The sequence below is a fragment of the Amborella trichopoda genome, chromosome 9 (assembly GCF_054954075.1).
Source record: "Amborella trichopoda isolate Santa Cruz 75 chromosome 9, AtrichopodaSantaCruz75HAP2 v2.0, whole genome shotgun sequence".
In the NCBI taxonomy this organism is placed as follows: domain Eukaryota; kingdom Viridiplantae; phylum Streptophyta; class Magnoliopsida; order Amborellales; family Amborellaceae; genus Amborella; species Amborella trichopoda.
Window position 1 is genome coordinate 44,320,748 of NC_142344.1, and position 15,431 is coordinate 44,336,178.

Below are 15,431 nucleotides of genomic sequence, written 5' to 3' on the forward strand. Positions count from 1 at the left end.
ATCTTATAGAAACTTAAGTCCTCACCATTTGATATCTTTAATATTCTACTACAAAAGCTTGCATATTGGTGACATCACTTCATTCCAAAAGCTGTCAATTTCTGATCACAATGTTCTACAATGATTTTTCGCATTCAATCTCTAGATCCATGACAAGTGCTGCTGATGTTCTCTATTAATGCTATTGGAACAGCAGAAATTTGCTTTTTGTGGAGCATTGCTCTCAGTTACTAAAACATTCAAACCATTACCATGTCATGTGATAGCATTGCAGCCATTTGATGTGTGTTTTATTTCTACTGATGAACACTATGAAAGTGACCAGTAAATTTGTTTTTGATTTGTTTCTTTCTTGTTTCTTCCTTATTCTGATTTTTCTCATTCATAATTTATCTTTATCTCTTATGCAGGAATGCCGATTTGTGAAGCTTTTGCTCAAATTGAACAGCAACCCAATATATATGATGTTGTTCATGTGAAATACCTAGATGAGGTTCGAATTCCTATGAGAATAGTTGTTACTTCTACTGCTTGAATTATCTTGTGCTCCCTTATCGTGTTCTTGTTCATGCTACTACTTATTATGTTCATGCTACTACTTATTATGAATGTCTCCTAGTTTTCTTTCTTTCAAATGGTTTCATAAGAGATTTCTCCCTAGAGAAAAATCTTGTAATTGACAATGTTGAAGATCCAGATGCTTTTGCTTGTGACTGTTATTATTTGTTGGTGCTGCAATCAAGTGTTTTTCATGTGATAATTTTGAATAATTGGGATTGGAGGGCATTGATTTTGCTGCATTTGGTGTGACCTACATAGGATTGGATACGATAAAGTTTTGATAATGAAAACATGACATCCAAGTTATAATTTTGCCATCGACCTACCCCAGGCCCCCACCCTCCATTTGTCATGTGGGAAAATTATTGAAGGTCTAGTTTTGGTTTCAAGAGCGAGTTTTTGTTAAATTAATACCTCTTTTTTTTTTGATTGGTAAAAGGAGTACTTTTTAAGGGTTATATGAATACTTTCTAGTGGTTGTCAATCAGGCAATTTTTTTATTTTTGAATCAGTTGACAATTGTATTGATCTTGTGCTGGTTAATCAGGCAATTTATTAGATAATAAACTCATAATATGTTGGGTAAAAAGTTTCCACATTTGTTTTTTCAGAGTATTTTTTGGTGTACAACATTGGTATGAGTGACAGCATGTGTACATTATTCATTAGGAGTGTGAGAGTTCCTGCCTGGGAGAGGAGAAAAGTTGTTGACCCTGTCACTTTGTGGATGTTAGAAAACTAGATTGTCTAGAACTCTACTTTGTATAGTGTCATACGCACCACATCTGATGATCCCGGTCTTTCTTGGACTCTTGTTATTTCTTACCGGATCTTTTGAGCCACTTCTGGCTATTTTCAGAGAATCATAGTTGAGATTAAACTTAGGAAGCAACTATTTATTCACTAAAACAGTTGCCCCTCTTGAGATAATTGTTCTATGCTTTCCTGTGAAATTCAAGCTATAAATTGACATGTTGAGGTAGGGGAGAATGCAAGTTGCATCATTAAATCTTGATGAATGACTAACGGTACACGATCCTATTGCATGATGTCTGTTGCTGCTGTTTTCCTATTCTCATTGGTGCCTCATTAATTCTATGGGAGATGGATGTTTAACAATAATTTTTCGAGAGGTGAATCAACTTTATTATACCCTAGTTTACTTTTTGGGATCCATGTTGTGACCTGGACTCATGCATGCATTTTCAATCCAGTATGTGTTTGCATTAGATGTTCTTAAAATTTTTAAAGTTGTCTTGTGCATGCCTCTGTATGTGCTCTTATGGATGCAATTGTGCCATTCGCTGGTCTGTATCCTTGGTTTTTAATTGCAAAACCTTGAACCTGTATCCTCAAATTTTGTTTGCAAAACCTTGAATTCATGTAAAAAACATAGCTTCACTGATAGAGATCATTGACTGGTGGTGCCTGGACTTTTCGAGCTAATACAAGTTATTGGTTTTTTCCGTCGATTTGTGCCAATCCTTTGGATTGATGTGAGTTGAACAAAAGCTGAACAAACAAATGATTAGCTGTTGTCTTTTTCCTTCGAAATGTGCCAATCCTTTGGATTGATGTAAATTGAACAAAAGCTGATTGGGTGTTTCTTTCTTTAATTTTGTGAATTATCTTTTCTTATGTTCTTTCTAAGTATTCTTTACTGGATCTTGTCATTTTCTCAAGTGTTACAGATTCCTTCACTTCTGTGCCTTTTGCCCCCCAAGAATACATACGAGTTTGTCATGCATGCCCTTTTCTAACAGTTTTCTCTAGTTTTTTAAATCCATTATTTGGAAAGCATGGCATAGCATCTGATGCATAACATAGGACGGACTTTTTTTACACTCAAATATTGGGCCCTTTTTTTTAACTCAAGTATTGCGTTGTCTTACAGGAGCCTTTAAAGCTAGATATTGTGATCAGCTTTCCAGACCATGGTTTCCATATCCGATTTGATCCTTGGTCACAGGTAGTGTCTTGTGGTTGTGGAAAAACCAAAATAGTTTATGTTGCAGTTCAAAGTAAGATAACATTATTTTAAGAATAAGAGAAGCTAAATAATATTATTTTGAGCAAATGCTTCAATGATATTATATGTTGTCCTACACACATTGACATCCGAGTCGGTCCCTACAATTCTCATCATTTTCACCCTTTTCTAAACCTTGTTCTAATACAAAGATTAGATTGCCTGGTCCAATTTGGTTCTTATAACATTGGGTCAGCCTACTTCTTACATTATGTCTTGTCTTAATATGCCTACAGAGGCTTCGGCTTATAGAAGTTTTTGATGTGAAAAGACTTCAACTGCGCTATGCGACTTCGTTGATTGGGTAAGACCAAATTGGAATTCAAGAATTTTTATTTTCGTGTATCAATATCTTGTACCGAATATATGCTTATTTTTTGGATTTATTTGCAGGGGTCCTACAACCCTTGCTACTTTTGTAGCAGTATATACTCTTTTTGGGCCAACATTCCCTGGAATATATGACAAAGATAGGGGAATTTACACGCTATTCTATCCAGTATGTTTATATTTTTATGTTAAGTATTGTTAACTTCTATTTTTATTTTTATGTTTAGTATTGTTAACTTCTATTTTTATTTTTATGTTAAGCTTCTTTCCATCAATAGAGACTATATTTTCTTTTTTAGTCTAACTTGTTGCCTGGATATATTGAATTTTGATTTTTGCACAGGGGCTATCATTTGCATTTCCCATCCCTCCTCAGTATGCTGATTGCTTCCATGATGGTGAAGGTGAGTCCTTTTGCTCACAGTCGCTGCATCTATGTACATAATAACTGTACCAAACTTTTTATGATATTTGGCATTTATTATGTAAGTATTTCTGTTTTGTTAGCGGAGTTGCCTCTTGAGTTCTCAGATGGAACAACTCCAGTTACTTGCCGTGTTTCTATCTATGATAGTTCAAGGGATGGTAAAGTTGGTCTGGGATTTCTTGTGAAGAATGCTTCCCCTCCTCCATTACCTGTTGGAAGTCTATACATGGAAGAGGTGCATGCTAAGGTGTGCTAAATCCTTCTAATTAGAGTCTGGTTCTTTGAACTTAAATCAGAAGGAAACATGAGATGTATCTGATTATGTGGTTTGCACTTTGCATTTGTCTAGTTGGGAGAAGAGTTGTGGTTTACTGTTGGTGGTCAGCATATGCCCTTTGGTGCATCACCACAGGTCAGAAGAAACTTGGCAGCATTATGATATTCTTATGCTGTAATTCTTCTTATTCACTATATATCTTTTTATTTGGGTTTCCCATGACTTTTTTTTTTGTTCTGCTGTTTCTTCTGTGGCTCTGACTTGTTTTTGGTTCTTTTTGGTGTATCCTTAAACAAGAATTGATATATTGGCAGAATATTAGTTGGACCTTCAGGCTTCATATGATTTGGTGAAATTAATCTCACTATTAGTTTTATTGCTGATGATGTAATGGTTTGCACAGGGTTTTCTTTTCTTTTAATGGAAAACCTTGTCTTTCAAAAGCATGGATGGTGTACTTGATTGTCCCTTTTGTGTTTCGTGTTTGTGTAGTGCCTTAAATTTTTGTTTCTTGCTCTTTGGGATTGTAGTTGTTTAATTTTGTCACATTGCTAGCAACAACAGTCATGATAATTTTGCTTGTGTGTGTAATTAAACTTATGTCTGCAGGATGTGTGGACTGAGTTAGGCCGCCCTTGTGGAATACATCAGAAGCAGGTAGTTCGTGTTCCTTTTTTGAGCTGACATTGGGATAGTATCTGTACTTAGAGAATTCATTCTAGTCATGTAACTAATTTCTTGACAACATATTTGTTCTTAGTTTTCCTTTTGATTCTTCAATTTGCTAGTGTTCTTGAAAGTTCAATTATGTGATTGGCATCAATTTGTTAAAAATATATTTGAATGGTTTCCATAAAGTTCTAATGGCAGGTGAGTTCTTTTGCTTTTTAGTTTTCCTTAGGATCAATGTTGTGTACTGGCTAAGATGAAGAAATATAACCAATAAATAACAAATAAGAAGCGTCCTGAATCAGGGTTACTAGAAGCTATTATATATCCTTCTTACTGTTCTTTCTTTACGCTTTTACTCAATTCAACATTGGCAAATGGCAACTAAGATTTCTGTTTCTAATACGACGATGTCCTACAATCAACATGCGCATAGCTTGTTTCAGGTGGAGTTAGCTGGATCTACCCTTTGATAGCATATTCTAAAACAAGGGGCGAGCTAAACAAAATAATAAAGAATAAAAGTTTGTTGATTCATTTACGAAGAAAAGAGCTCCCAAGATTCGCTGGGGTTTGACTTCATGTTAGAGAAAGGCCAATACCCCCTTTTCTAGACTGCATAGAGGACTTATGTTATTGTCTTAGGGGTTTGTCTTTTGATCCATGTACATGCTAAGGTATCTGAGGAATGTAGCGTTTGCATGTATTGCAGGTTGATCAGATGGTGATTCACTCTGCCTCAGATCTTCGACCACGATCAACTCTTTGCGGGGACTATTTTTATAATTATTTTACTCGTGGGCTTGACGTATTATTTGATGGCCAGGTAGTATCCTTGGGTGCCCCTTTCTTTCTTGAAACTGATGTAATCCTGAGGTTCAAGTACTTATTGAAGGATCTTGTATTGTCTGCAGAGTCATAAGATCAAAAAGTTTGTGTTGCATACGAACTTTCCGGGTCATGTAGACTTTAACTCATACATCAAATGCAATTTTGTCATCTATGGGGCTGATAGTAAGATGCAGTTTTCTTCATTGTTCATCTTAGTGATGTTCAAAATGTTTGTTTTCTATACTTTTTCTTATTTCCTTCTGCATATATATATATATATATATAAATTTTTTTTTTTTTGGATACAGTTGGTGGACAATGCCTTGAAGGAGATTTATTAAAACATTCCATTACCCCTAGCACAAAGTGGGATCAAGTAAAGGTATTTGTGAGTTTGACATGATGTGCTCCATACCATAAAAGCTTCAAAATGGTTGATGCTTTTGATGCTTCCTATGAAGTAACACTGTGCCTTGCTTGTTCTTTTCAGTGACTTGATATTGTATTAGTTAAAAAAACCATTTATGGCCTATAAGTATATTATGGATGCTATCCATTTATGGCCTATAAGTATATTATGGATGCTATCCTGTTTTCTTTATCCAGCTGATGGAAAAGATAAGAACTTAGGAGAAGTCATTGGTTAATCTTTTCTTAAGGTGTATTTCTTTAAAATGTGTAAACTTCACAAAAAGCAATAAATATCAGAACTGTACACTTGACCATGTATATGCATCAACTATTGATCGAATAAACAAAAAACAAATTTCTAGACATTCCTTCCCATGCGAGAGAATCAGATAGCTGATTGGATTCCCTCCAAACATTAAGGAACGTGGTTGAATTGTTGAAATCCCCTGAAATCTTTCTAAAATCTCTGCATAAGGCACAATGCTACATTGGAGCCGCACTGGATAGTGTTCACAGAATCTCCTTCAATCAGTAGTGGTCCCCAATCTTTATTTTACAGTTTCAACTGGTTTAATGGTGCAGGGGCTTCTGCAATAGTGGTGTCACAGAGCAGCAGGTCTGGAGTGTAAAAGAAGGATCATCATTGAAATCTCTATATACCCCTGATGAACCTGGGTATCCAAGTGAATTACCATTAAAATTTAACTTTAGTGATCCTTGTTGTGGAGGGTTCCAAGATAAAGGTTAGCATTTAGGCATGCGTACTTTTTTCCCCCCTGATCGTGTTAACTTGTGTATTAAAAGAAAAGTTGTACAAGATGTACAAGTTACATTTCCTCAAAAAAAAAAAAAGGATGTACAAGTTACAAAAATGACCACCCCCAGGCTAGGTGCGGTGTACAGAAAACCCTCTCAGGGTGTGCTATGCAAAATGAGATAGTCACAAGAACCATACATCCATTCTGCAATCATCAGAAGGTAGCAGAACCAAGAGCTCAAAAAGGTGCAAAAGTGATTCCGGGTGGGTTGTCTACTTGACTTGCTGCTTCTTTAGTGAGTTCATCTGCTGCTGCGTTTGCTTCGCACCATGTATACCTCCATGAGACATGCGTAGCCATGCAAATCTCCAAGGGCAATCCGGGGAGCCTGAAGCCCAAGCAATGACATTTTTGAAGTCGCCCTCAACAACCAAGGTGTGCCCCAGCGAGGGTCAAAGTTTTTGAGGCCTTCTAGAAGGATGTGGACCTCGGTGGTATTAGAGTCTGTGTGGCCGATATATTTTGAGAAGGAGAAGAGTGTCTTTCCCTCGTTTTCCCTAAAGATACCCCCAATCCTTGTAGGGCTTGGGTTGCCTAAGGCAGTGTTATAGAAAACGCCGAGCGATGCCTAGGCGGTTAGGGGGTCCTAGTCGCCCAGCGCTTAGGTAACCTATGTTGAAGAAGATGGGCAGTGGGTAGGGGAATATGAGTATACATCATAAAATATTAAAAATCCCATATTCAAAAAGTTCCAAACCTTTGTATATTTGTAAGAGATAGACTATTGGCAAAAACAAAAATAAAATATAATAGTAATCAATAACTTAGTAATACAGGCACATCAATAATCCATACTCCATAGACCGTACTCCATGCTCCATAGTTCATAGCATTCCATAATCCATATTTTCATACAATGATACAACCATACATGCATACACATAAGAGTAGATAGTAGAAACTAGCAAATAAGAAAAAGAAAATATATAGTCTAAGACTCGACAACAAAAGTCAAGTGTCTTCAGTCATCATCAGAAAAAGTAGGGTAAGCCTCATCATATGCATCAAATTCAACTCCATCATCATCGGAGTCATCTTTCTCTTCAACATAATGCTCGTCCTCCTCTGTATCTTCTGAATCTGCCTCTTCCTCTTCTTCTTCTGGCTCCCTCTTACTCTGTGCAGATGAGGCCCAAGGAGTCTTGACGGCTTTGCTTGGTACGTCTTTACCCTTTTCTTGCTCTTTGTGTTTCATTGAGCTCAAATATTGTTTAATCCCCTCCCTGGTAGCCACATGAACATTTTTACACGGGGCAACATCACCTTTAATACCGACAAGGTGTTTCTTGAACTGGTAAATACCCCTATTAGTATCATTTCCACAATAATTATACCTTATACAATTTTTGTCATTCAGATTCTCGAATCACTACTTCTATAATAACTTGGCGAAGATATTCCATATAACAAGGCTTTGTTTCTTCCTTTTTTGGTTTTACTAAATTCAAAGATTGTCTAATCTTATCCTTAATAGCTTCAGGGACCTTTTTACAAGAAGCAACAGTCCCTTCAAAATCGTCTAGGTGTATCCCCATTAGTATCTTTTCACAAAAACTATACCTTATACAATTTTTATCGTTTGGTTTCGGGTTATAACCATACTTCCAACCCGAATCACCACTTCTAGAAGAACCAGAAATGAACTTATCCAAATGATAAGGATTTTGTTCTTGTTTTCCTTTTCTTTTTTTTTAACTAACTCATATATTGCTTAATCTCCTCTTTGATAGCTTTAAGAATATCTTTACAAGGGGCAACATTCCCCCTAATACTGGCAAGGTGTTTTTTGAACCGGTTTTATACCCCCATTAGTATTTTTCTTACAATAATTTCATCTTATACAATTTTTTTCATTTGGATTTGGGTTATAACCATACTTCCAACCTAGTTCATCACTTTCAGAAGAACTTGAATAAGACATTGAAGTAATAAATAACATTCTCAAAATAGTAGGGTAAGCCTCATCATATACATTGGATTCGAGGCCATCATCATCGGAGTCATCTCCCTCTTCAACGTAACGCTCATCATCCTCTGTTTCTTCTAAATCTGCCTCTTCCTTCTCTTCGTCTACCCCTTTCTTGCTTTGTCCAAATGAGGCCTTAGGAGTCTTGGTTGGTCTGCCTGGTGCCTCTTCACCCTTTTCTTGCCTTCTGTGTTTCATTGAACTCAAATATTGCTTAAATCTCTTCCCTGGTAGCCACAAGAACATTTTTACAGGGGACAACGTCCCTCGTAATAACGGCAAGATATTTTTTGAAACTGTAAATACCCCCATTAGTATCATTTCTATAATAATTACACATTATGCAATTTTTGTCATTCAGATTCCCGGATCATCACTTCTAGAAGAATTTGGAGAAGATATTTCCATATACCAATGCTCATTTTCTTCATTTTCTAGTTTTACTAAATTCAAATGTTGTCTAATCTCATCCCTAATAGCTTAAGGAATCTTTTTGCAAGAAGCAACATTTCCTTTAATACTGGCTATAGGTTTTTCTTGAGTCGGTTAATACCTCTGTTTGTATCTTTCTCACAAAAATTACACCTTATACAATTTTTATCGTTTGGTTTCGAGTTATAACTATATTTCCATCCCTGATCGCCACTTCTAAAAGAACCAGAAATAGACTTATCCAAATGACAAGGCTTTTGTTGCCATTTTTTTTTGTTTAACAAATTCATATATTGCTTGATCTCTTCTCCGATAGCTTTAGGAGCATTTTTGCAACGGGAGACATTCCCCTTAATACCAACAAGGTGTTTTTTGAACCGGTTACACCCCATTAGTATCTTTTTCGCAATAATTTTATCTTAAGCGATTTTTTTCATTTGGATTTGGGTTATAACCATACTTCCAACCCAGAACAGGACTTCTAGAAGAACCCGAAGAATACATTGAAATAACAAATAAAATCTCAAATATGAAGATTTTTAACTAACCTTTTTGCTCGATCTTCAATCTTCAATGTTTGAGATGTTTCTCAATCTCAAATACTTCCCAAAAACCCTCAAATAAGCTTAAAAAATCATCAAAATCAAATCCAAATAAAAAAAACAATGTTTGGATCGATTTTTTAAAACTTTGAAATACCCATTTGATCTCTTAGAAATGTAGAAAAATTATTTTTTTTGAATTTTTTCTCCACTCTAAAGGTCAACAAAGGGGTTTAGGTCACACAATAACCTAAACCCCCTTTTCCCCTAATTTGGGGGTAAAAAAGACAAAAATGCTCATTAGCTAGGGGCATTTTTGCTCCTGGAAAGTGCTCATCAACTAGGGGCATTTTTGCTTCTGGGCAGGGCGCAAGCCTTGTACGGCTACCTAGTGACTCCCTGCCCAGGACACCTGCCTTACCCAAGCCCCATGGCCCTCCTAGGCAGCTGACTAAGTGCTAGGCTGGCGCTTTTTGATTCATTGACCTAGGGAGCAAGCATCGAAGTTAAGTTTGGGTTGCCTAGGTTTCGGGGGTCTGCAAAAGGAAGCACGGGGGATGTGGGTGGGCCTAAGGTGTAGATGGCTTGCTAGTTGTGATGGAAATCCGTATGGGAGAAGTGTTTAAAAGCACTATTGTTTTTGGCCCAGAAAACGACAGATTCCTTCACCCTGTTTGTCAAGGCGTCGTGTGGTGTATTCTCCTTAGAAGGTCCCGTTGTTCCACTTTGTCCATATAACCCACAATGTGGCTTCTATGGACACCCTCAAGAGAAGGATACTCTATTTTTCCCAAGGGAGGGGATGCAAAGGCCGAAGAGTTGGGGGATGGTCCTCGGAGTCACCAAGTACTAATTAGAGAGGTACATGAGGTCCCCCAGAGATCCCTTCCACCCCCTACAATGAATGAAGAGGTGGGCGTTGGTCTCTTCATATGTTGAGCACACCACACGTCTGTTTGGAATGGGCACAACCCTTTTCTGGAGCTGGTCAACAGTAAATGCACTTTCGGAAGAAGACTGGAATTTTATGGGGAATGGAAGGGAACCGGGCCCTTGAGGTGATGGATGGAGGCAGGACAAAAAGAGTTGGCCCCAATAGGAGTTTGCCTTAGGAAGAGGAGACACAGAAGACACCAGAGGCTGCTGGAGATCCCATAGTCCTATTCTCTCCGAGTGGAGAGGAAAACGGATTGGCGGAGGAAGGATAGTGCAAGGAAGTCGCCCATCTCATCGTCAAGGGGCCTCCTAAAGTTGGGGTTCCAAATTCTCGAGGAGCCCAAGGTGTCAAAATGGTCGGCAACTGAGGCCTCACGATTTCGAGCAAGGAGAAATTGGTTAGGGAACCGTTCCTGCAGAGAGGTGTTGCTTATCCAGAGGTCTGACCAGAACTTGACTCGATTAGCAACCCGTGGCCGGAATCTGATGTTCTCTTTGAAGAGGGTAAGGCTACGATGGATGGATTTCCAATCTCCTGAGGAGCGACTGCCGGCTTTGCATGGTGGCAGCCAGTCAGAGGAGGGGAGGCGATATTTATGGTGGAAGATGTCTTGCCAAAGGTGGTTGTCCTCAGTAGCCAAGCGCCACCACCACTTGCCTAGGAGGGCCTCATTATTCCTCTTGAGGTTACAGATTCCTAGCCCCCCAAGGTGTTCAGGTAAGCATACTGTGTCCCAGGAGAAAATATGGTATTTTTTGCTACCCTCTTCACACGACCAGAGAAAGTTCTGCATCCATTGCTCTAGTAGATGGGCTACTTTGGAGGGGATGTGGAACAACACTGTCTGGAAGATGGGGACACTGGAGAGGGTTGCTTTGATTAGGGTAATTCTACCTGCAGAGTTTAGGAATCGCCCCTTCCAACCGGCGAGCTTTTTGTCGAACTTGTCTATGATGCGACTCCATTGCTGCTGTTTGGGCTTACCAATGCAAAGGGGTAGGCCCAAGTAGGTCAAAGGTAGGGTTTCAACGTCCCAAGCCTAGAGGCTGTGTACTTGCTGCGAGGAATTAATTCAACAAGAAATCAACCACTAAACACTGGCAAACTCTTTCCTAGCTCTACTCCAACTGATGATATTAACTTAATTTTTCCTATCAAAGGCTCCAATCTCAAATATTACCCCAAAGTTTTGACTATTATTCTCTAGTCATAATCCCCAGAAAAGTGCGAAAATGGATAAGTGCTATATCAGATTACCTGAGTGGGGGAGAGGGTAACCAAGCCACGACCTTAAATAGGCTTTCTACCTAGTTGGGGTACGCCCAAGGTACATCAGATCAGCATACAAAGTGCGTCTGTACCTGAAGGCCAACATGAAATGCAGAAGCAGATGCTGGACAGTTTCAGCATCATGCTTACAAAGGATGCATGTGTTAGTTAACGTAATTTTTCATTGAATGAGATGATTGATTGTTAAGATCTTGTCATGAATCACTAGCCATCCAAGCCCAGGTTTTTGGTGGTGTGGATAGAGCCCCGGTTTTCTAGCAAGGCCCTCATAGAATGACTTAAATGATTTCAACTGATAATACTCCAGAGGAATTAGGAGCCTGGATCACCATGTCTTCTCCCTGAATTTACTTTAATCTAGTTTTACATGTCTTCTCCCTGAATTTTCTTTTATCTAGTTTTACTTTTCCCATTGAATTGCGAAATTGTGTTTGTGATTCCTACGTTCTGTATTGAAATTCAGGGTTTCTTTGTTAGGAAGAGGTGATCCATGATGAGGATGATTTTATGATAATCAAAGAAATACACATATATGTAACAAATATTTTGAATAATTCCTGTAAGGAATAGTACTAGAGAATACGGTACCCTATTCCATATTTTGATTGACAGTACCTGTCTTTTTGTCTTCCTCCTACCATTTGATTGTTGTGCATACTTTTGATTACAGGAGATACTTGGGGATGGGGGACGAGCAGCGATTCAAACGCAGGGGTCTACCAGCAATCCTTTTGGGTCGACATTGGTATATGGTTACCAAAATGTAGCATTTGAGGTGTGAAATACCGTGGGAAAAGCAGCAGTCTTAAAATTGTTCAATTATATTTTCCTGTTCAAACATGTCTCATTTTCTGTTTTCTTAACATTACTCTTGCTAAAAGACCAATGATGATTATGTAACCTTGTCAAAAAAAAGAGAGATCAATGATGATTTCCTAGCCTAAAAATTTAATAAAACTGACTTTATTAACAGGTGATGAAGAATGGCTATATTGCGACTGTTACTCTCTTTCAATCATGAGGAGATTGAGGTAAATATACTTCATTTTGGCAAAATGGCTTTTTCAAAACAGCTAAGTAGTGAATTTGTGGAATTCAGCAGAAGATTACATGAGAGGGTATAATAATTCTGATCCTTAATGCAAAACTATTTTTCCTTCAGATCTTCAATAATACCTTTAATGTATCAAATAGTTTTACTGCGGAAAAAAAAAAAAAAAAAAGCATAATAGTCCTTAATTAGTCAAAATTTATGAAATATCACTTATCAAATATCACCATTACTATACATGTCAAGGAATTCGTGTTAATCACATTTTAATTTGAGGATCACAAGTCCTAATTCATCTCTTTTTACAGGGAAATGCTTGGTTTTCTAATGCTGCAAGAGGGCATTCAATGAGGTGCTCCTTCACCTTTCAGGAAACTTCATGTACGCATGTGGCCATGTACAGTTGATTTATTTGATATATAATGAGTGAAATTTGTAAATATGATAAAAATGTTGTTCTTTGGTGTTTATTGATATTGGTTTATTTAGTGTTTGTGTGCGCTTTTGCATATCCACTGCTTGTGTTCTTGCATGTGTAGAGAGAGAGAGATGCAGTACCAAGGACTCCACTCAAGGTGTACAAGATACAAAGTTTTCGTTTTGCTTCCCAAGTAGCTTACAGAATCTTTGGAAAATCCTCACAATTTATAATCGCAAGTACATTTTTCTTCCGCTAAATTATTTTCAACAATAATTTCACAATGATGAGCCTTGTTCTATTATAACATTTTTCATTTCACAACATAATGAGAAAAATACTGGACAAAAAGATCCAAATGTGCACGAGTTTGACATGGCCTTGGGAAACAGTTTTAATTATCAATAAAAGAAGGGTTGTAATCCGGTGTTGGTCCTGCTTAAGCAGTGTCTCGGGAGGGGTGGGCTGGAAACGATCCTAACTTTTGGTCTATGCACAAAGTGGCTATTCTCAAGACTTGAATCTGCGCTCTTGTGCTGGCTACTTTAGCTACTCAGGTATGTAATATGGGCTAAATGAATTTCACGTGAGATACAAAATAATGAGAGCATTAGGTGGGAGAAAACCAGCTACAAACCGGACATAAATGGTGTAGTTTTAATGCAAGGGCGTGCTATGGCCTTTACCAACAGGGGGGCATGAGAAAGTGCAACTTAAGACCCAAAACAGCGTCCATAACTCAATGTTATGGCTTAATATAATCAATTTTACAGTAAGGGATAGGCTTTCAACAAATCTCAAGAACAAATTCCAAAATTACACTAAAACACATGCCATAGCAACCACAAATGCAAGAGACATCATGGGATCAAGAGGGCACCAACTAAAGTTCAAAATCCCTGCTAGAGCTCACTGGTTGAAAAGACATATTTCCAACAACAAAAGTCCATAACGGTTTGGAGGAATCATGCTCAAAATTACACCTCTCGATGCGTACTATAGAGACGTTTTTAAATGCAACAATCAATGAGCTTCAAAAGAGAAAGGATAAGGCAAGTGAGCTTACTGTTGTCATTATTTACAGCAGCTCCCTCATATTCAATTGACAAAGTGAGTGCATGGGTAGGTGTGTGGCCAACCTTGGAGTTATCCCTGTGCACATTCAAGTTCAAGGGATCTTTAAGGCTCATGGAACAAATAAAGAGAAGAATGGAGTGGGGCGTAGCCCATTTAAGGGAGGCCACAAGTGAACATGGTGAGAAAAAAGAAGTGAATAATAAGGTGGGATAGATCCTATTTATAAAAGTTCTAAGTGTGGGTTTCAATTTAGATTAGATTTTGGTCATTCAATGAGTGATCCAAAGGTTGAGAGAGGATAAAAACCTAGAAGCACACCTTTTATCACTATGCCCATAAGTCACCTCCAAATTTTCAATAATTATACAAGTGTCGTTCAAACCCTAATTTTGAAGTTAAGTAAATCTCAACCATTGACTTTGAAATCACTTAATCACCACCATCATTTTCAAATTTCAAAATGCATCTTCACATAAGGGGGGTATGCCACCCTCTCTCTCTCTCTCTCTCTCTCATGTATATCCTTGCACTTCACTTCATATTATTGTATTACTTTCAAAGAGAGACATTACATCATCATATGCCACGAGGTGTCCCTTATTCTTTCACCATCAATCAAATGCTTTTATTCATAAAAATTCATTGACCTACCAATCATAAAATTTCTAGACACACACATACTACAGCACATGTGATCCACATATGTACCACAAAGTCACACTTATCAAAGTTATGTCCAAAACCAAACAAAGCAGATGCGCCCAAACCCTAGGATTGTCCATATCATTCTTGCATGGCAGTGACATGGCAGTCCATTGCGTCCCACTTATGGGACATATTGGCTACTTGTGTGCCACACGTCACACATGCGAATGTCCTTATTTAAAATTTCACATCAACAATTTAAACGTGTCATTTTTCCTCAAAATAAAAATTTCAAAAGTTCTCTAAAATCTCAACAAATCATTTTAAATAATTTCATCAAAATATCACAGTCTGACATTTTAGATAAATCAAGTTGGAAAATTATGATCCTTTAAGAGGTTGGGCTACAACTAGATCTGGAAACCAGACAACTTTCTCAGACCAACCCGGCCCCTATGCATCACAAATTTAAGTCATGACATATTTGGACTTGTCCAAGTTAACCGACAAGTGGTTGGATCCCCGAGTGTTTAGTGGATTACAAATGTCCCCTGAGGATATGCACTTTTGCAATTGCGAGGATCATCTCTCAACACGTGTGAATAGTTTTGTGGATCTTACCTTATTAAAACAGCTTATCAAATTGCAATTGTCCTATGTACATATTGTGAGTAAGCTACACATGTCAGGGATTTGGGCTTATGCCCTGTCAGAACGCAA

The 15,431-nt window shown here is 37.8% G+C and overlaps 1 protein-coding gene across 1 annotated transcript in view; it reads left to right on the plus strand.

Annotated features, from left to right (window-relative positions):
* The window catches only part of LOC18439030 (PHAF1 protein At3g51130), a 16,575-nt gene extending 3,495 nt beyond the window's left edge, over nt 1–13,080 (plus strand). The window contains exons 2-15 of the mRNA XM_006849204.4: nt 411–493; nt 2,456–2,530; nt 2,827–2,894; nt 2,984–3,089; nt 3,264–3,324; nt 3,428–3,594; nt 3,697–3,759; nt 4,234–4,281; nt 5,006–5,119; nt 5,208–5,307; nt 5,433–5,506; nt 12,191–12,295; nt 12,494–12,551; nt 12,880–13,080. Coding sequence (XP_006849267.1) covers nt 411–493; nt 2,456–2,530; nt 2,827–2,894; nt 2,984–3,089; nt 3,264–3,324; nt 3,428–3,594; nt 3,697–3,759; nt 4,234–4,281; nt 5,006–5,119; nt 5,208–5,307; nt 5,433–5,506; nt 12,191–12,295; nt 12,494–12,541 — 1,112 coding nt within the window. The 3' untranslated portion in view covers nt 12,542–12,551; nt 12,880–13,080. The remainder of the gene's footprint in view (nt 1–410; nt 494–2,455; nt 2,531–2,826; nt 2,895–2,983; nt 3,090–3,263; nt 3,325–3,427; nt 3,595–3,696; nt 3,760–4,233; nt 4,282–5,005; nt 5,120–5,207; nt 5,308–5,432; nt 5,507–12,190; nt 12,296–12,493; nt 12,552–12,879) is intronic.
* Nucleotides 13,081–15,431: the final 2,351 nt, after the last annotated feature.